Consider the following 21499-nt stretch of genomic DNA (forward strand, 5'->3'; position numbering starts at 1 on the left):
ATTGTGATGAAAAGAAACAAGTAAGCAGATAAAAGGTCATGTGATAGGAAAAATAAAAGAGGTGCTTTAAAGCTTAATGGAAAGGAAGATTTTAATTTGGAAGTTCCAGAAAGGCTTTGTAGAAATTGTGAAGTGTGATCCCAGTCCTCAATACCTAGAACCGTGTTTAGTTAAAAGAAGCATTTAATATGTGTTTTTTGAATTGAATTGAAATCTCAATAGTAAAATGTATTATAGGATTGATTTTGTCTAAGAAAATCATCTAAAGGCATGAATTTCTATTCTGTCCTTTTTGTAATTTTCTTTGTTTTTTAAATGGGCTTCCCTGGTAGCTCACCAGGTAAGATCAAAAGTAATGCACCTGCATTGCCTTTTTGAATTGAATCCACCTGTAATGCAGGAGACTCCAGTTCGATTCCTGGGTCTGGAGGATCTGCTGGAGAAGGGATAGGCTACCCACTCCAGTATTCTTGAGCTTCCCTGGTGGCTCAGCTGGTAAAGAATCCACCTGCAATGTGGAGACCTGGGTTCTATCCCTGGATTGGGAAGATTCCCTGGAGAAGGGAAAGGCTACCTACTCCAGTATTCTGGCCTGGAGAATTCCATGGATTCCATGGGGTTACAAAGAGTTGGACATGATTGAGCAACTTTCACTTTACTTTGTAAGATCCATATTACATCTGGATTTGTAGTTAGATCTACTTCTGCTTCATTGACAATGCTAAAGCCTTTGATTGCATGGATCACAAAAAACTGTGGAAAATTCTTAAAGCGATGGGAATAACAGGCCATCTACATATCTCCTGAGAAACCTGTATGCAGGTCAAGAAGCAACAGACAGGGCATGGAACAACAGATTGGTTCAAAATTGGGAAAGGAGTATGGCAAGGCTGTATATTGTCACCTTGCTTATTTAACATATACGCAGAGTAAATCACTGAAATGCTGGGCTGGATGAATCACAAGCTGAAATCAGACACTTGGGAGAAATATTAATAACCTCAGTTAGGCAGACAATATAATTCTAATGGCAGAAAGTGAAGAGGAGCTAACAAACTTCTTGGTGAGGGTTAAAGAGGAAAGTGAAAAAGCTGGTTTAAAGCTCAACATTCAAAAAACTATTAATATCATGCATCCAGTTCCATCATTTCATGGCAAATGGCAGGAAAAAAGGTGGAAGCAGTGACAGATTTTATTGTCTTGGGCTTCAAAATCACTGAGGACAGTGACTACAGTCATGAAATTAAAAGACACTTTCTCCTTGGAAGGAAAGCTATGACAAACCGTGACAACATATTAAAAAGTAGAGACATAACTTTGCCTAAAAAGTCCATCTAGTCAAAGCTATGGTTTTTGCATCTTGTATGGATGTGAGAGTTGGACGATAAAGAAAGCTGAGTACCAAAAAACTGATGCTTTTAAATTGTGGTGATGGAGGACTCTTCAGAGTCTCTTGGACAGAAAGGAGATCAAACCAGTTGATCCTAAAGGAAATCAATCCTGAATATTTATTGTAAAGACTGATGCTGAAGTTGAAGTTCCAATACTTTGGCCACCTGATGTGAAGAGCTGACTCATTAGAAAAAGACCCTGATGCTGGGAAAAAATAAAGGCAAAAGGAGAAGGGGGTGACAGAGGATGAGATGGTTAGATGCAACTCAATGGACATGAATCTCAGCAAACTCTGAGAGACAGTAAAGAACATAGAAGGCTGATGTGTTGCAGACCATGGGGTAGAAAGGAGTCAGACACAACCTAGCGACTGAACAACAATAACAAATATTATGAATACATGCATCCAAGGGATATGTAGTTGGTCTCTTCACTACAAGTTCCTTATTCCTTAATAATCCCCAATAATTTCTGGTGTTCTCAGTCAAATTTTATTATCTTAATGTTAATGTTTCCACCTGAAATCCAGTTCTAATATCTCACTTATGTGACAAATATACTTACAAAACATCACCTTTCCCTTCAGTTCAGTTCAGTTCAGTCACTCAGTTGTGTCTGATTCTTTGCGACCCCACGGACTGCAGCGGGCCAGGCTTCCCTGTCCATCACCAACTCCCGGAGTTTACCCAAACTCATGTCCGTTGAGTCGGTGATGCTATCCAACCATCTCATCCTCTAGGACCATGCTTTAGAATCAGATCTTCCATAATTTTTCTGTTATGGTCTGAATGGTGGTCTCCCTCCTGCCCCTAATATACTGAAACCCTAAACCCCAATGTGATGAGAGTGGAAATGGGTCCTTTGGAGGGTAATCTTTTCATGAAGGTGAGCCCTCATGATGGTATAAATGATCTTGTAAAAAGAGACAGGACAGATCTCTCTCTTATATTCTCTCTCTCTGCTACATGAGGATATAGTAAGAAGGCTGGTGTCGGTGAACCAAAAGGAGGGCTCTCATCAGAACCAGACCATGCTGGCATCCTGACTTCGGACTTCCTGTCTTCAGAATTGTGAAAAATAAATATTGATTGTTTAAGAAAACCAATCTCTAGAATTCAGTTATAGCAGCCTGAACAGTCTAAGAAGGCTTATCAGAAGTAAACCTGCCTCGTTATCTGTATTTCAAGATGGTATGATATTGATCTATTGAAAAGTCTTAAAACTAATTTCAGCAAAGCTGCAAGGCACAAGGTCAATATGCAAAATCAACTGGATTTCTATACACTAGCAATGAACAACGAGAAAATGAAATTAAGGCATAGTAGACCAAAGTTCAGAAAAGTTAATTACCTCCCACAAGTCCACTTAGTTAATAATAAGCGGCAAATCTAGAGTGACAACCCAAGTCTCTTTGTCTCTAATGGCCTGTGTTCTTTTCAACATTTTGTGAATATATAAGGTAAAAAATATATTTCTTGAAATACTTTTACTTGCCTAATTGATACCATTTTCAGTTAAATTCATTTTATTAGGAATGATTAAAAAAATCTGAAGAAAAAATGTCTTGCATTTAATACTGCTCAATTTGAACTGTGGAATAAGATGCCATAGTTTTTTCTTGGTTTCTGAATTAAATATGAATTATACCTGACTCATTGCCAAAAGTGTGGTCAAAAGTTGGTCCAGTAGATGGAGGAAAGGTGCTTCCCTGAGTCCTTTCCCACTCATTGTCATCATTTAGATCCTGGATCCAGAAACAGAAGCCATCTTCAAAATTACAGTTGATTTTCTCATAATCTGTAAATTAAAAATTTGCTTCAAATTGAGTCAACAATATGACTAATTATAATAGATTGAATTGAAAATATTATATACTTATACAGTTTATAATCAAGTGGCATGTACAGAATTATTTTTCTTAATTTAATGCTGGCTATTTGATTTAGTTAAAAAAAAAAAAAAAAAAACACCAGCTTTTGTTGCCAACAGTGTTAATATGTTTCTTATGCTGCATTAGGGCTTTAGCCAAGACAAGCCTTTCGTTCTTATTGTTCTTTAAATTTTATAGCTTACCTCTGTTGACTTACCTGCATAAACTCTGTCCCCATTTTTTTCTCCCCCTATCTATTTACTAAATTTAATACTCTGGTCAAAACTGAATTGATGTGGAACATTCTCACGATTAGTTTTATGCTAATTTTAAATCTTTGAATACTTGCAGTATATAAAAGTTTGATTTAATTTTTCTATTGTTATATATTTTTTCAAATTGGTTATTTCATTGTTTTGAAGGATGTGAGTGATTTTCTGAATTCTCATTTCTTTCCAAGTATGAAGTGGAGAAAGGTATATGTAAGAGATACTCATTGAAGAACTTGCACAATGAAACGGATAATGATCCTTTTCTAAAATATTAGGTTCTGTTGCTTTTAAAATTCCACCACAGCATTAAAGTACTTGAAGATTCAAAGGCTAAGGAATAAACAGTACTTACTATTAAGCTCTTTGCTGTTAAATGCAGTGTATGTTACTTTGAAGCCAATATAATCACTTTCATCAGATTGTATAAGAAAAGTGGCAGTAACTTGATTGGAAAAAATCCTAATTATGCCAGGATTATTTGACCAGAGAGAAGCTACAAAAAAAAAAAAAAAAAAAAGAAGAAGAAGAATGTTATATGTACATATGTATCTATTCACTTATTTATTGATGTGTTCATCATTCATCTATACATTCATCATTCTATTGATCTATCAATCTTTTTATCTGATCCTAAGGTTAACTGAAAGCATTAGTCTTAAAATTAATTTATTTGAAATAAAGTGTTCCTTGTTCTATTATAATAATGTTTCAAATTAGAAGTACATAAGTTAAAAAGTTATGAAACAAAAAATGACTTTAATACTATCAGTACTTCCCATGCTATACTAACAGGGGCTAAACTTCATCAAAATAATATAAATAAGGGTGTCTGTTTGTCTCTTTATTTACATAACTATAGGACTTGGACTGCAAGGAGATCCAACCAGTCCATTCTGAAGGAGATCAGCCCTGGGATTTCTTTGGAGGGAATGGTGTGAAGCTGAAACTCCAGTACTTTGGCCATCTCATGCAAAGAGTTGACTCATTGGAAAAGACTCTGATGGTGGGAGGGATTGAGGGCAGGAGGAGAAGGGGACGACAGAGGATGAGATGGCTGGATGACATCATGGACTCGATAGATGTGAGTCTGAGTGAATTCCAGGAGTTGGTGATGGACAGGGAGGCCTGGTGTGCTGCGATTCATGGGGTCGCGAAGAGTCAGACATGACTGAGCGACTGAACTGAACTGAACTGAGGACCTCAAAAAAATCCTAGGCAACTTAAGTATTGTTTCTACAACTTAAGTGTTGTTTCTACAGAATTTTATATTGATCTTGTGTGCTGTGCTTAGTCGGTCAGTCGTGTCCAACTCTTTGCAACCCCATGGACTATAGCTTGCCATGCTTCTCTGTCCATGGGATTCTCCAGGCAAGAATACTGGAGTGGGTGGCCATGCCCTCCTCCATGGGATCTTCCCAACTCAGGGATCGAATCCAGGTCTGCCACATTGGAGGCAGATTCTTTACTATCTGAGCCACCAGGGAAGCCCACATTGATCTAGTCACTTTTCTATCTTAATTCTAGCTAAAAAAGATATTCTCTTTCAAAATCTTTGATTCTCACAAATTTATATAGTGCTTGAGAAATAAGTACTCACATGATGATTTTTAAAAAGCATTATTATATAATATTTTCTTTTTATAAAAATTTGTTTTTAGCACATACATTCTCAAGGGTGATATTGCCTCTTAGCTGGTAAAAAATTATAAATAGTAAAATTTTTCTCAGGGGCAGAAGAAAAATTCTTAGTTTTTATAATTGTTAAAAAACTATAAATGGTAAAATTTTTATCAGAAGCAGAAGAAAAATTCTTAGATATTCATATAGTATGGATATAGACAATATCTGAAATATTAAAATTTCATGGGTGAGCAGCTAGGGGGAAAAACATCTAAGAAGTTTCTTAGTGGGAATAATAAAATAGGGTAGGAAACAGTAGCTTAAATTTTAGTGTAACAGTTTGAACTGGGTATCAGATTCAAGTTTATGAAAGTTATTATGCTTGCAAGTTGAAGACAAAACATCACTGTTACTTACTGAGTTCCAAAGAAAAATACTTTCAAAACTACTGAAAAATTCTGTGCTTATTGTGTAGAAATTAGTGAAAAATATGATACATGCATGACAATTTCAGTCACATCTAATGGAAAGAAAGCCATGGATAAGGTTTCACTTCTATCTTATTCTTTTTCCCAATAAAGTTGTATGTCATTCTTTCAGTATTTTCTCATGAAGAATTACATTGGTTATTTGGATTCCTTCTACTAGCATATGTAACTGTGCAGTCTAAATGGTTGGGCTTCTCTGATAGCTCAAATGGTAACGAATCTGCCTGCAATGTGGGAGACTGGGGTTCAAGGGAAGATGCCCCGGAGAAGGGAATGCCAACCCACTCCAGTATTCTTGCCTGGAGAATTCCATGGGCAGAGGAGCCTGACGGTCTACAGCCCATGGGGTCGCAAAGAGCTGGACATGATTGAGCGGCTAACACACACAATCCAATGGTTCCCATATTGAAACTTTATGTAGTCCATAAATATCTAGTTGCTTAAAGGATGTGAATATTTAAGAAATTTTGCTTCAAACCTATCTGCCTATCCTACTTGCTTTCTTTTCTATAGCAATAAAGGTTTTGGGGAAAATGACTTCTGGTAGGATCTAACTGTGGCTACTGGTTCATAGGGACCTCCCTTGTGGCTCAGTAGTAAAGAATCTGCCTGCCAATGCAGTAGATGTGGGTTTGATCCCTGGGTCAGGAAGATACCCTGAGAAGGAAATGGCTGCTGCTGCTGCTGCTGTCGCTTCAGTCGTGTCCGACTCTGTGCGACCCCATAGACGGCAGCCCACTAGGCTCCCCTGTTCCTGGGATTCTCCAGGCAAGAACACTGGAGTGGCTTGCCATTTCCTTCTCCAATACATGAAAGTGAAAGTGAAAGGGAAGTCGCTCAGTCGTGTCCGACTCTTAGCGACCCCATGGACTGCAGCCTTCCAGGCTCCTCAGTCCATGGGATTTTCCAGGCAAGAATACTGGAGTGGGGTGCCATTGCCTTCTCCCAAGGAAATGGCAGCCCACTCCAATATTGCAATCCATGGGATTGCAAAGAGTTGGACATGACTGAGTGACTAATATACATACACCACAATGTGATTATTTTTGTCATAGGACAAGTTGACAATTAAAGACGAGCCTCAAGAAGATCCATTATGTTTATTACATATCTTCAGCTATACTGTGCCCACTTTTGTGTGATTCAGTTTTAAAAACATGGTCTTAAACTGTAAGCTCCAATACTAAGGATATGATAATAACAGTCCTTTGGGAATGGAATAACAGCTAAGCATTTAGGATATAAAGAAAAGAGTAATAACTACACACACACAAAAAAAGAATTTCTGAGAGTGGCAACTTGGAATTACTCTCAGCATTCTCATATAGGCAGTTTTGTTGTCTTTCTTTGCAGATTCATAAATATACATCTATGTATTTTTAATAAAATATTAACAGAATATTTATCATCTTCTATAATTTTCATTATAGGGGACTGGAATGTAAAAATAGGAAGTTAAGAAACAAACGGAGTAACAGGTAAATTTGGCCTTGGAGTACAGAATGAAGCAGGGCAAAGGTTAATAGAGTTTTGCTAAGAGAATGCACTGATCATAGCAAACACCACCTTGCAACAACACAAGAGAAGACTCTACACATGGACATCATCAGATGGTCAACACCGAAATCAGATTGATTATATTCTTTGCAGTCAAAATGTAGAAGCTCTATCCAGTCAGCAAAAACAAGACCGGGAGCTGACTGTGGTTCAGATCATGAACTCCTTATTGCCAAATTCAGACTTAAATTGAAGAAAGTAGGGAAAACCACTAGACCATTCAGGTATGACCTAAATCAAACCCCTTATGATTATACCATGGAAGTGGGAAATAGATTTAAGGGACTAGGTCTGATAGACAGAGTGCCAGATGAACTATGGATGGAGGTTCGTGACACTGTACAGGAGGCAGTGATCAAGACCATCCCCAAGAAAAAGAAATGAAAAATGCAAAATGGCTGCCTGAGGAGGTCTTACAAATAGCTGTGAAAAGAAGAGAAGTGAAAAGCAAAGGAGAAAAGGAAAGATACACCCATTTGAATGCAGAGTTTGAAAGAATAGCAAGGAGAGATAAGAAAGACTTCGTCAATGATCACTCAAAGAAAGAGAATAAAACAATAGAATGGGAAAGACTAGAGATTTCTTCAGGAAAATTAGAGATACCAAAGGAACATTTCATGCAAAGATGGGCTCAATAAAGGATAGAAATGGTATGGACCTAACAGAAGCAGAAGATATTAAGAAGAGGTGGCAAGAATACACAGAAGAACTGTACAAAAAAGATCTTCACAACCCAGATGATCACGATGGTATGATCCCTCACCTAGAGCCAGATATCCTGGAAAGTGAAGTCAAGTGGGCCTTTGGAAGTATCACTACAAACAAAGCTAGTGGAGGTGATGGAATTCCAGTTGAGCTATTTCAAATCCTGAAAGATGATGCTGTGAAAGTGCTGCATTCAATATGCCAGCAAATTTGGAAAACTCAGCAGTGGCCACAGGGCTGGAAAAGGTCAGTTTTCATTCCAATCCCAAAGAAAGGCAATGCCAAAGAATGCTCAAACTACCGCACAATTGCACTCATCTCACACACTAGTAAAGTAATGCTCAAAATTCTCCATCCCAGGCTTCAACAATATGTGAACTGTGAGTTTCCAGATGTTCAAGCTGGTTTTAGAAAAGGCAGAAGAACCAGAGATCAAAGTGCCAGCGTCCACTGGAGTATTGAAAAAGCAAGAGAGTTGCAGAAAAAAAATTATCTATTTCTGCTTTATTGACTATGTCAAAGACTTTGTGTGGATCACAACAAACTGTGGAAAATTCTGAAAGATATGGGAATACCAGACTGCTTCACCTGCCTCTTGAGAAATTTATATACAGATCAGAGAGCAACAGTTAGAACTGGACATGGAACAACAGACTGGTTCCAAATAGGAAAAGGAGTATGTCAAGGCTATATATTGTCACCCTGCTTATTTAACTTATATGCAGAGTACCTCATGAAAAACCCTGGACTGGATGAAGCACAAACTGGAATCAAGATTGCCGGGAGAAATATAAAAAATCTCAGATATGCGGATGACACCACCCTTATGACAGAAAGTGAAGAGGAAATAAACAGCCTCTTGATGAAAGTGGAAGAGGAGAGTAAAAAAGTTGGCTTAAAGCTCAACATTCGGAAAACTAAGATCATGGCATCTGGTTGCATCACTTCATGGCAAAAATGGGGAAACAGTGGAAACAGTGACAGACTTTATTTTCTGGGGCTCCAAAATCACTGTAGATGGTGACTGCAGCCATGAAATTAAAAGATGCTTTCTCCTTGGACAGAAAATTATGACCAACCTAGACAGCACATTAAAAAGCAGAGGCATTACTTTGCCAACAAAGGTCCATCTAGTCGTGGCTATGGTTTTTCCAGTAGTCATGTATGGATGTGAGAGTAACTGTGAAGAAAGCTGAGCACTGAAGAATTGATGCTTTTGAACTGTGGTGTTGGAGAAGACTCGAGAGTCACTTGGACTGTAAGAAAATGCAACCAGTCCATCCTAAAGGAGACCTGTCCTGAGTGTTCATTGGAAGGACTGATGTTGAAGTTGAAACTCCAATACTTTGGCCACCTGATGCAAATGACTGACTCATTGCAAAAGACCTTGATGCTGGGAAAGATTTAAGGTGGGAGGAGAAGGGGGAGACAGAGAATGAGATGGTTGTATGGCATCATCGACTCAATGGACATGAGTTTGAGTAAACTCTAGGAGTTGGTGATGGACAGGGAGGCCTGACATGCTGCAGTCCATGGGCTTGCAGAGTCGGACATGACTGAGCGACTGAACTGAACTGAACCATTTCAATACCCAGCACTGATAACAATTAACACTAATGAATTTAATATTGTAGCTTTATAACCACAACATAAAGAAAACATTTTTTAACTATCCTGTTAATTTATTCTAATTTACCCTGATTCCCATACTTACTTGGAAATAAGTATTTCCAAATACTTCCTACTGCTCTCGATATTGTCTGTCTTTATGAAATGCCCATCTTCCTCTGAAACTTTCCACAGGAGAACTTTTACATCATGACTTTATATAAAAATGACTGAAAAATGCCTTTAAAATTTGTTTATACTGACATATTCCTAATCAAGTATGCAATAGCTATTTTATGGTACTGGAAACTTGTATTTTCTTATAATTTAATTATATAATCTTATTTTCATTCATTTAATTAAAATATCTGTTTATTTCCATGTTATAAAGGTAATTATCTTTATTCTGAATTGTAATTTAATAAAAGTGAATTTGTACATATTTCTCACAGAAAGAAACTTACTGAAATATTTAGAAAATAGATAAAAGTATCAGCATATTTAAAAAACAAAATACCTTTAAAACTGCAAGAAATGTTATTGGTGTCCATTGATTAACTACTATATACCAAATCAACCTGTAGATTTTACTTTAAATAAAAAAATACAAAGTTTTTACAATATATCAGGCATGTGCTAGAATCTAGAGGTAAGATAGTTTTACCTATCTTCAACAAGGTATTATTTTAAAATGTAAAGTGTAATAATAATAACAATACCATTTCTCATATTTTTTCAAGTTAAATTAATATATTTAATTTAAAAAACATTGAAATATTTTCATATTTCAAAAAGACCCTAAAAACTAAACAACTACCTATTTATTATAATTTAAATTAATTTTCTTGGTTTTTTTCTATTTTCTATTTGCATATTTAGTTTTCTTATTGGATATTTGTGATAATTATTTATGCATTATTCATATCACTATATCTAATGACTCAAAGATTTTGTTATATATTTCTGATGATCTAAGCATGTGAAAATAAGTAAAAATAGCATTCAGGCAAATTGTAGCTGAAGAGAAGAGAGCATGAGGGTAATTTCACCTACCACTTTTGGCCAGTTAACCTCTATGAATTTAGTTTTTATCATCCATAAAATAAAGATTGTAACAGCACCTACATAATATGGTTCACAGGAGCATTTTTTTTGAGTTAAGGTAATGATTACACTACTTTGAATATTTCAAGTGATCAAAGCATGCTAAATTTTATTATTAACATCACATTAGCCCTTGGAGAAATTTATATGACCTGGCTTATTTATTCAGCTATGTAAATATTTATGTTGACATAATTTGAATGAACCTGATTTATCAACTACAGAAATAAGTAGATTATGAAATGACTGGCCCATTTATTTAAGCCAAATATAACTTACCATGAGTTCATCTGTTTTATGTATACTCATTATTATATTTGTACTTGGAGCTTTTAAAGCACAATAAATTAATACACTGTGTTTGAAGTCGAGAGTGTTTGGGTCTGATTTCTATCTCCAACACTAACTACCTTTGTGGACTTGTCATCATTTAACTTCTTGGACATCACTTTCCTCTCATGTAATGCATATTTTTCAGATTTATTAAAAATGTTAAATAAGGTATCCACAAAGAGCACTCAGTATGTTGAGTTCCATATTGAAAGCACCCAATAAAAAGGTATATGTTATTATCATATGCTCAAATATTTCTCAGATCAATAAGTCAATCAAAGCATGTGTTAGATAGGATCTACTTTTCATTACTCATAATTGCAATTTAAAATCCAAAATTATATATATATATATATATATATATATAAATACAGCTCAGCTATACTGGTGGCTTAGTGGTAAAGAATCCACCTGCAATGCAGGAGCTGCAGGAAACACAGATCCAATCCTTGAGTCAGGAAGCTCCCCTGGAGGAGGGCATGGCAACCCACTCGAGCATTCTTGCCTGGAGAATTCCATGGACAGAGAAGCCTAGCGGGCTACAGTCCATAGGATTGCAAAGAGTCAGACACGACTGAAATGACTTGGCATTCATGAATATATGTAGCTATTATTTAAACTTTAATAAGAGATACCACTTGTAACCTCATCTTAGCTCTGCACTTGATTATTTCTCAAAAGTGTGAGGAAAACTAGTTATTCCCTGGATTTCACTGCCACATTCATCCTTATTTTATTTCCTCCTTCATACCTATTTTATTTTCACTCCCATTTTTTTGGCTACCATGAATAGGTCTATGCATTTGGGGACCAGATGGTATAAAGTGGGGTGGCCACACATATATTATTAGTGCTTTCCCTGCCTTTTCTCAGCTCCCACTGATGTCTATGTTCACAGTGACAAATGGTTGCACAATACCATCCACACCATCCATTTAAAGCGCTTATATCTTGATCTAGTCATTGTGTTATCCATTTTACTGGTAATAGTCCTGAAAGAGCCAGAGAACCAGAGTGCATATTAAAAAGAGAAAAAAAAATCAAATGTTGAAGAAAAATAGTCATTTTTAAGGTTTGTTTGAATTTTGCTTAATGAGAAGTAACACGGGGTAGAGTAAAATTCCACATGAAGGGAATCATGTGAACCAATATCTCTTTTATTACTAAGAAGATTGATTACACAGAGCACTAAATTATTAATTTTTATAATGAAGATCAGTTTTTCCTTTTAGAAACAAAGTACAAATTCATATTCAGCTCAAAATCAAAGCAAAAGCACAATCTACTCCATAAATTTTGTACATATTTTCATTTTGATAATGGACTGTATATTTGCTTTAACTTACCTCTTAAAATCTTGCTTGAACCCATTCCTTCATAAATATTTAATACATCTGCATAATATGTATTAAAATAATCAAAGTTCAGTTGAATGGAAAGTCCTTGGTTTACACTAAATTAAAAGCAAAAAAATAAATAGATTATTACACATTTAACAGTTGGCACAACTCAATGCATTCTCAAATTTGAATGTATTATTCCAATTGTAATAAAAATATATAACGTGACGGACACTCAGCAAATATTTAAATGTAAAGAATGGTATTTGTAACACAATATCGTACTTCAGCTCTCTGGAACTCTTTTAATTTGCATGACTGAAGCTCTGTATCCATTGATCAGTAACTCCCCACTGTTTGCACTGTTCTACTTTCTGTCTCTATGATTTTGAATGCTTTAGATACTTCATGTAAGTGAAATCATGCAAGATTTGTCCTCCTGTGACTGGTTTATTTCACTTAGTATAATGTCCTTAAGGTGCAACCATGTTATCATAGGTTTTTCTTCTGCTGTAAAGATACGATTTCCCTCTTTTAATGACAATAATATTCCACTGTATATAAAGTGAAACCATAGTTTCTTTAAAAATTTAGGCTAGTGTCAATAAAAATTTAGGCTAGTAATACATGTTTTAGGCTGTTTAGGCTGTTTCTAATTTAGGCTGTATCTACCTCTTGGCTGTTGTGAATAATGCTATAATGAACATGGGAGTGTGTATCTTTTAGAGATCTTGATTTCAATTCTTTTGAATAAATATTCAAATAAATCAGATTGCTAGATCATATAGTCGTTCTATTTTATGTCTTTAGGGAAATTTCATACTGCTTTCTATAATGACTATACTATTTTACATTCCAATTAACAGCACACAAGTGTTCCAGTTTTTCCACATCCTCACCAATATTTATAATGTTCTGATTTTTTAAATAATGACCATTATTATTTTGATTTGCATTTCCATGATGATTATCGAGGTTGAGCAATGCCTGTTGGCCATTCGTATGTCTTTGTTAAAAAAGAAATATCTAAAAAAAATTAAAATAAAAAAGAAATATCTATTGAGACCTTTGTCCAAAGTTTATTTAGTTTATTTTGCTATTGAGCCTTTGAAGGAGTTCTTTATATATTTTGGATATTAACTCCTTATTAGAAAATGGTTTGCAAGTATTTTCTTACATTCCTTAGGTTGCCTTTTCATGTTACTGTTTCTTTTACTGTACGGAAGGTTTTTAATGAGATGTACTGCCATTTGTTGATTTTGCTTTTGTTGCCTGTGCTTTTGTTTACAAATTCAGGAAATCATTGTGAAGACCAAAGCTATGAAGTTTTTCTTACATATTTTCTTCTATGAGATTTATAATTTCAGGTCTTACATTTAAACCTTTAATTAATTATGAGTTGGTTTTGTGTATGGTGTACGATAAAGGTAAATTTTGTTCTGCATTAGAATATCTCATTTTACCAACACCATTTGTTGAAGAGAAAGCTGTTTCCCCATCGTGTGGTTTTTCCATCCTTGTTAAAGATGATTTGATCATTCACTGTTTAAAACTTCTACCTCCTTGATTAAGTTTAATTTGTAAGTATTATACTTTATTCTTTTCACTGCTATTGTAAATGGGATTATTTTCTTGATTTTCTTTTTGCATGATTAGTGTGTAGAAACACAAGTGATCTTTCTATGTGAATTTTTATATCCTGTAACTTTTCTTAATTATTTTATTACTCAATATTTTTTCTCTTTTTTTTGGTGACATTTATGGTTTTCTATATATAAGATCTTATCCTCTGTGAACAGATATTTTTACATTTTCCTTTCTTATTTGGATACACTGCATTTTTTTTCTTGCTTAATTGTTCTGCCTAGAACTTCCAGTACTATGTTAAATAAAAGTGGTGAGAGGGGGCATCCTTGTTTTATTCCTGATCTTAGAGGAAAAGTCTTTACTTTTTCATCAGTTAGTATGCCTCTTGAGAAACCTATATGCAGGTCAGGAAGCAACAGTTAGAACTGGACATGGAACAACAGACTGGTTCCAAATAGGAAAAGGAATATGTCAAGGCTGTTTATTGTCACCCTGCTTATTTAACTTATATGCAGAGTACATCATGAGAAATGCTGGGCTGGAAGAAGCACAAGCTGGAATTAAGATTGCCGGGAGAAATATCAATAACCTCAGATATGCAGATGACACCACCCTTATGGCAGAAAGTGAAGAGAAACTCAAAAGCCTCTTGATGAAAGTGAAAGAGGAGAGTGAAAAGTTGGCTTAAAGCTCAACATTCAGAAAATGAAGATCATGGCATCCGGTCCCATCACTTCATGGCAAATAGATGGGGAAACAGTGGAAATAGTGTCAGACTTTATTTTTCTGGGCTCTAAAATCACTGCAGATGGTGATATCAGTCAGGAAATTAAAAGACGCTTACTCCTTGGAAGGAAAGTTATGGCCAACCTAGACAGCATATTGAAAAGCAGAGACATTACTTTGCCAACAAAGGTCTGTTTAGTCAAGGCTATGGTTTTTCCAGTGGTCATGTATGGATATGAGAGTTGGACTGTGAAGAAAGCTGAGCACCGAAGAACTGATGCTTTTGAACTGTGGTGTTGGAGAAGACTTTTGAAAGTCCCTTGGACTGAGAGGAGATCCAATCAGTCCATTCTAAAGGAGATCAGTCTTGGGTGTTCTTTGGAAGTAATGATGCTAAAGCTTAAACTCCAGTACTTTGGCCACCTCATGCAAAGAGTTGACTCCTTGGAAAAGACTCTGATGCTGAGAGGGATTGGGGGCAAGAGGAGAAGGGAACGACAGAGGATGAGATGGCTGGATGGCATCACTGACTCGATGGACGTGAGTCTGAGTGAACTCCAGGAGTTGGTGATAGACAGGGAGGCCTAGCATGCTGCGATTCATGGGGTTGCAAAAAGTCGGACACAATTGAGTGACTGAAGTGAACTGAATTGAACTGAACTGAGTATGATATCAATCTGGGCCTTTTCTTATATGGCCTTTGTTCTATTTAGGTAATTTTCTTCTATTCCTAGTTTATTGCATGTTTATTTTTTTATCATGAAAGACTATTGAATTTTGTCAAGAGCTTTATCTGCATCTATTGAGTATATCCTGTGATTTTTATCTTTCAATCTGTTAATAATTGTATATCAACGGACAGATTTTTATATATTGAAACATCCTTGCATTCCAGAGATGAACCTCACTTGGTGATGGTGTATGATTCTTTTAATTTGCCATTGCATGTGGTTTGCTGGTATTTTACTCAAGGATTTGTGAATTTATGTTAATATTTGTCAGGGGTCTTGGACTAGAGTTTTCTTTTCTTCAGGTGACTTTCTATGGCTTTGGTACCAGAGTAAACATTCTTATTTTTTAAGTTATGGAAGAATTTGAGAAAGATTAGTATGAATTCATCTTTATATATTTGGTAGAATTCACTAGTAAAACCACTGTGTTGCAGTATTTTGTTGAGTGGTCTTTGGTTACTGGCTCAATTTTCTTAATAGTAATTGGTCTGCCGAGATCTTTGTGTTTCTTTATAATTCAATCTGAATAGATCATATGGTTCTAGGAATTTATCCCTTTCTTCTAGGTTATCCCACTTCACACTGCTTTTTCTCTATTCCCATAAGGTTTTTTTTTTTTTTTTGCTTGTTTTCATTTGCTTCAAGATATTTTCTAATTTCTTTTTTGATTTTCTGAGATCCCCGTTGACTATTCCAAAGCAATCAGAGGTTCACAATACCAAAGAAAGGCAATGCCAAAAAATGCTCAAACTACTGCACAACTGCACTCATTTCACATGCTAGCAAGGTCATGCTCAAATTCCACCAAGGCAGGTTTCAACAGTAAGTGAACTGAGAACTTCCAGATATACAAACTGGATCTAGAAAAGGCAAAGAAACCAGAGATCAAATTGTCAACATTTGTTGGATCACAGAAAACACAAGAGAATTCCAAAAAAAACACACATCTACTTCTGCTTCATTGACTATGCTAAGCCTTTGTCCGTGTGGCTCACAACAAACTGTGGAAAATTCTTAAAGAGATGGCAATACCAGACCACCTTACCTGCCTCCTGAGAAACCCCTATGCAGGTCAGGAAGCAACAGTTAGAACTGAATATGGAACAACAGACTGGTTTCAAATTGGGAAAGGAGTGTGTCAAGTCTGTATATTGTCACCCTGTTTATTTAACTTCTATGCAGAGTACATCATGAGAAATGCCAGGCTGGATAAAGCACAAGCTGGAATCAAGACTGCTGGGAGAAATATCAATAACCTCATATATACAGATGATACCACCCTTATAGCAGAAAACAAAGGGGAACTAAAGAACCTCTTGATGAAGGTGAAAGAGGAGAGTGAAAAAGCTGGCTTACAGCTCTTAAAACTCAACATTCAAAAAGTTAAGATCAAGGTATCTGATCCCGTCAATTCATGGCAAATAGATGGGGAAACAATGGAAACAGTGGCAGACTTTATTTTCTTGGGCTCCAAAATAACTGCAGACAGTGACTGCAGTCAAGAAATTAAAAGACTCTTGCTCCTTGAAAGAAAAGCTATGACAATCCGGTACAGTGTATTAGAAAGCAGAGACATGACTCTGCCAACAGAGGTCCGTATAGTCTAAGCTATGGTTTAACCAGTGATCTTGTACAGATGTGAGAGTTGGACCCTAAAGAAGGCTGAATGCTGAAGAATTGATACTTTTAAACTGTGTTGTTGGAGAAGATTCTTGTGAGTCTCTTGGACTGCAAGGAGATCAAGCCAGTCAATCCTAAAGGAAATCAACCCTGAGTACTCATTGGAAGGACTGATGCTGAAGCTGAAGCTCCAATATTTTGGCCACTTGGTGCAGAAAGCCGACTCATTGGAAAAGGTCCTGATGCTGGGAAAGATTGAAGGCAGGAGGAGAAGGGGATGACAGAGGATGTGATGGCTGGATGGCATCACTGACTCACAGGACATGAGTTTGAGCAAGCTCCAGGAGATAGTGAAGGACAGGGAAGCCTGGGGTGCTGCAGTCCCTGGGGTCACAAAGAGTCAGACACGACTGAGCCACTGAAGAACAACAAGAGGCTGGCAGGTTTCTTCTTTGGTGGTTTCTGTTTCTTACTCTCTCTGGTGTCTGTAATGTGGGCTGCATGTTTTCTCTTCCTACCACAGCAAGTCACCCCACTCTCCCTTATTCTCTGCAGCCACCAGGTCATGCAAATTGTGCTGGTTCATCAGCTTCCCATTCATGCAAGGTACACACCAGTTGCTGGGGAAGTTGCTGAAATAGCTAGAATGTTGGGAACTTCCTGCAATTCTTTCTTTTCATCTTTAGGGAGAAGCCTTGATTTGTTCATCTTTTCCTAATGGTATCAAGTCCTGCTGATCATAGCAAGCTGCACCCACTCCTATTTGTTCTCAGTATCTCTCAGGCATTCAAACAATGCCAGGTCCATTAGTGATACGTTCGAGAACAGGAACTAGTTCCTTTGGAAACTCTTGGAAAAGTTGGGACACTGGATGCATGTTCCACCCTTTTCTTTCCTTCCAAGGAAGAAGTAGAGAGTTAAGACCTGTGTTGGGCTGTGCTGTGTTGGGGGAAGTGCTGATGGAGGTTAAAGCTTAATCTTCTTGCCCATTTCTTGCAGCTGTTCTTGGCTTTGCAGTCACGCAGGGTATGCAACTTCTAAACTGAATTCTGGAATTTTCATTCATTTCACTTCATTGTTAAATTGATACATCTGTGCAGGAACAAAGATGAATCATTCCTGACTATAGAAAATTTCCTTTCTCATCTGTATGAAAATCTCCTATGGTGTGATTTATTCATGGCAAATTAAAAGTTGGGAATACCCTTTATATACATCCTTTTTGCTAAGTCTTGAATAAAATTTGGATCAGTTGCTATATATTTGATCTCTAAACTCTTGATTTGGTTGAATGGTTCAGTTGTTACGATGATCACAATAATCAAACTGCCAATGGCTGATCTACATTATGTTGAATACTCTGTGGGGAAAGTGTTCAAATTTTAATTTTCAGATTGAGGAAATGTATCTAGGGCAATGTCTGTTTATAATTACATTGTTTCACTGAAGTGTGAGATCAGAAATGTCAATAATTCTTTAGTGTTTTGGAGGAACAGTGTTCCCCTGAACTCTTCACAAAGGAGGAAGCTGAACAGCAGAGCAAAGCATGGGTGATAATGTTGAAGCTGGCTAAATACTGAAAGGGTTGAAAATAGGGAGATGGCTAATCTCCAAAGACAAGAAGACTGAAAAGACTCTTGACTTCAGAGGCTGACTGTGGAGGCTACTGAATGAACCAGGATTCCTGGCCAGGGGCATGGCAAGTTCAGATTTTTGGTAAGTTATCAGTAATACTCAGTCAATTGAGAAACTGGGGACATTCATCACAAATAAAATAACAATGATAAAGGAAAAAAATTAAAAATTAAAAGAAAAAAAATTAAGACTAACACACTTTTAACCTTTAATAACATCAGAAATAAAAAAATTTTGATATTATCAATTCTATTTAGGATTGTACTAAAGTCTTAATCAATGTAAAAAATTAAATTAAATTAAAAATATAATAAAAATAAAATTAATAAAATAAAATATATTATTTGAAAGTAAAAGAAAAAACAAATATAGTTAATTTTGAAACTCTGAATTTCATGGTAGGAAAATGTCAAATTGGAGCACTACCTCATTGCATAAGATTCCTAATGATGGGCTGGAGGCAGGACTAGGGTTTAGTCTTCAATGAGTGGGATTGACAACACTGAAATGGCCATGACCAGCAGTGCAGGATTAAAAGACATCTAAACAGAAATCTAGGTTTTTGGATCTGACCAGTGTTTATTGCCTGGAAAGTGAGGGTAGAGCACTGGCAGGTTGCTTATTATTTTAAATACTGACATGTGGACTTCAATTGTGGATATCAGATTCAGTGGTTCTGGAGTGGATTAGGGGATGTGTATTTTTATAGGAAGATGGGCAGATACAGAGGATGCTGCGCTCATGGGCTACCCTCAGATGTCCACAGGAGGTTGACAGAGGTGAGAGGAGATCAATATGAGGAGCATGAGCTCTTCCCAGCCCAGACTGAGAGAAGAACAAAGCAGGTGGTGGCAGCTGTTTAGAAGAATTCCACCAACTAAAGGCCTCTTCAGGGATTGGGGGAAGTGAGCTTGCGAGTGAGACCTGCAGGGAATCCAACATCAAAGAAGAAGACAGAGGAAGAAGAAATAAGCAGCCCCCTCAGGATGATTTCTGTTCTTTTAATGAAAGTTTTGGTGTTTCCAGGCAAGAAAATAGTGATTCTTTTTTTCAACAATTGATGTTGTTTTTAAGCCTTGAAACTAAGGGATCAAGAAAAGCTCCCTAAGAAACTGTGTTCCAAAGCCCTTTACTTTTTTCAAAATAGATAACTGAAGGCGGAGGAGAGAAATGAGTGCATACTGTGTTCTACTTCTGATTCAGAAAACTCAAATTACTTTCAATAAAACACAGGCATTTATAAAGGTGAGATTAATTGGTAATTTTAGCCATAGCTACCTTATGAATTTTTTAAGGGAAAGGGTACTTTTCTAAATGTCATTTTTATATTTTACATTTTTGTATCAATAGCTACTCTTCTTAGAGCCCACTTTTATTGAGCACCTAATAGAGACCTAAGTGTTTTACAGTTCATGATGACTTTGACCCCTGTAGTTAGAGGCCCTGACCCCTACAGATGTAGAAATTTTGAGTCTAAGAGATTTAGTCATTTGCCTGAGATCGTAGATATTGAATGTGAGGAGGCCAGGTTTGAAGCCACACAGACTGTCTTCAGCACTCACATCCTTCATCACTGACACTCTGCTACATGGGGCCTTAATATAATTCCAAAATATAGCTTAACTGTATCATAACCATTTCTCGACTGGCTCCTGGGTCTTCAAGCTTGTAAGAAACATTATTACTTTCATACCCTACTTTGATCACCATTAGGAAAAACAAACCACCATCTAATGTAATAATCAGTTTGGAGAAGAAAATACACTTAGAAAATTTATATACTTTTAAATAAATTTTTATGATGCAGTACAGTATTTACTGTGTGTATCACAATAAACTGTGGAAAATTCTGAAAGAGATGGGAATACCAGACCACCTGACCTGCCTCTTGAGAAATTTGTATGCAGGTCAAAAAGCAACAGTTAGAACTGGACATGGAACAACAGACTGGTTCCAAATAGGAAAAGGAGTACATCAAGGCTGTATATTGTCACCCTGCTTATTTAACTTATATGCAGAGTACATCATGAGAAATGCTGGGCTGGAAGAAGCACAAGCTGGAATCAAGATTGCTGGGAGAAATATCAATAACCTCAGATATGCAGATGACACCATCCTTATGGCAGAAAGTGAAGAGGAACTAAAAGCCTCTTGATGAAGGTGAAAGAGGAGAGTGAAAAAGTTGGCTTAAAGCTCAACATTCAGAAAACGAAGATCATGGCATCCGGTCCCATCACTTCATGGCAAATAGATGGGAAAACAGTGGAAATAGTGTCAGACTTTATTTTTCTGGGCTCCAAAATCACTGCAGATGGTGACTGCAGCCATGAAATTAAAAGATGCTTACTCCTTGGAAGAAAAGTTATGACCAACCTAGATAGCATCTTGAAAAGCAGAGACATTACTTTGCCAACAAAGTTCCGTCTAGTCAAGGCTATAGTTTTTCCAGTGGTCATGTATGGATGTGAGAGTTGGACTGTGAAGAAGGCTGAGTGCCGAAGAATTGATGCTTTTGAACTGTGGTGTTGGAGAAGACTCTTGAGAGTCCCTTGGACTGCAAGGAGATCCAACCAGTCCATTCTGAAGGAGATCAGCCCTGGGATTTCTTTGGAAGGAATGATGCTAAAGCTGAAACTCCAGTCCTTTGGCCACCTCATGCAAAGAGTTGACTCATTGGAAAAGACTCTGATGCTGGGAGGGATTGGGGGCAGGAGGAGAAGGGGACGACAGAGTATGAGATGGCTGGATGGCATCACTGACTCAATGGACGTGAGTCTGGGTGAACTCCGGGAGTTTGTGATGGACAGGGAGGCCTGGTGTGCTGCGATTCATGGGGTCGCAAAGAGTCGGACACGACTGAGCAACTGAACTGAACTGACAGTATTTACTTAAAGTAATATTTTAGATTTTG

The 21499-nt window shown here is 36.8% G+C and overlaps 1 protein-coding gene across 1 annotated transcript in view; it reads right to left on the reverse strand.

Annotated features, from left to right (window-relative positions):
• The window catches only part of TMPRSS15 (transmembrane serine protease 15), a 143497-nt gene that overhangs the window by 83339 nt on the left and 38659 nt on the right, over positions 1-21499 (reverse strand). Inside the window, exons 9-11 of the mRNA XM_086415861.1 lie at positions 12296-12402; positions 3887-4027; positions 3040-3189 (exon numbers count right to left, since the gene is read on the reverse strand). Coding sequence (XP_086271987.1) covers positions 3040-3189; positions 3887-4027; positions 12296-12402 — 398 coding nt within the window. The remainder of the gene's footprint in view (positions 1-3039; positions 3190-3886; positions 4028-12295; positions 12403-21499) is intronic.

Source organism: Bos grunniens, chromosome 1 (genome assembly GCF_055505025.1).
Source record: "Bos grunniens cultivar Pamir isolate PY7600 chromosome 1, Bosgru_T2T1.0, whole genome shotgun sequence".
Classification (NCBI taxonomy): Eukaryota; Metazoa; Chordata; class Mammalia; order Artiodactyla; family Bovidae; genus Bos; species Bos grunniens.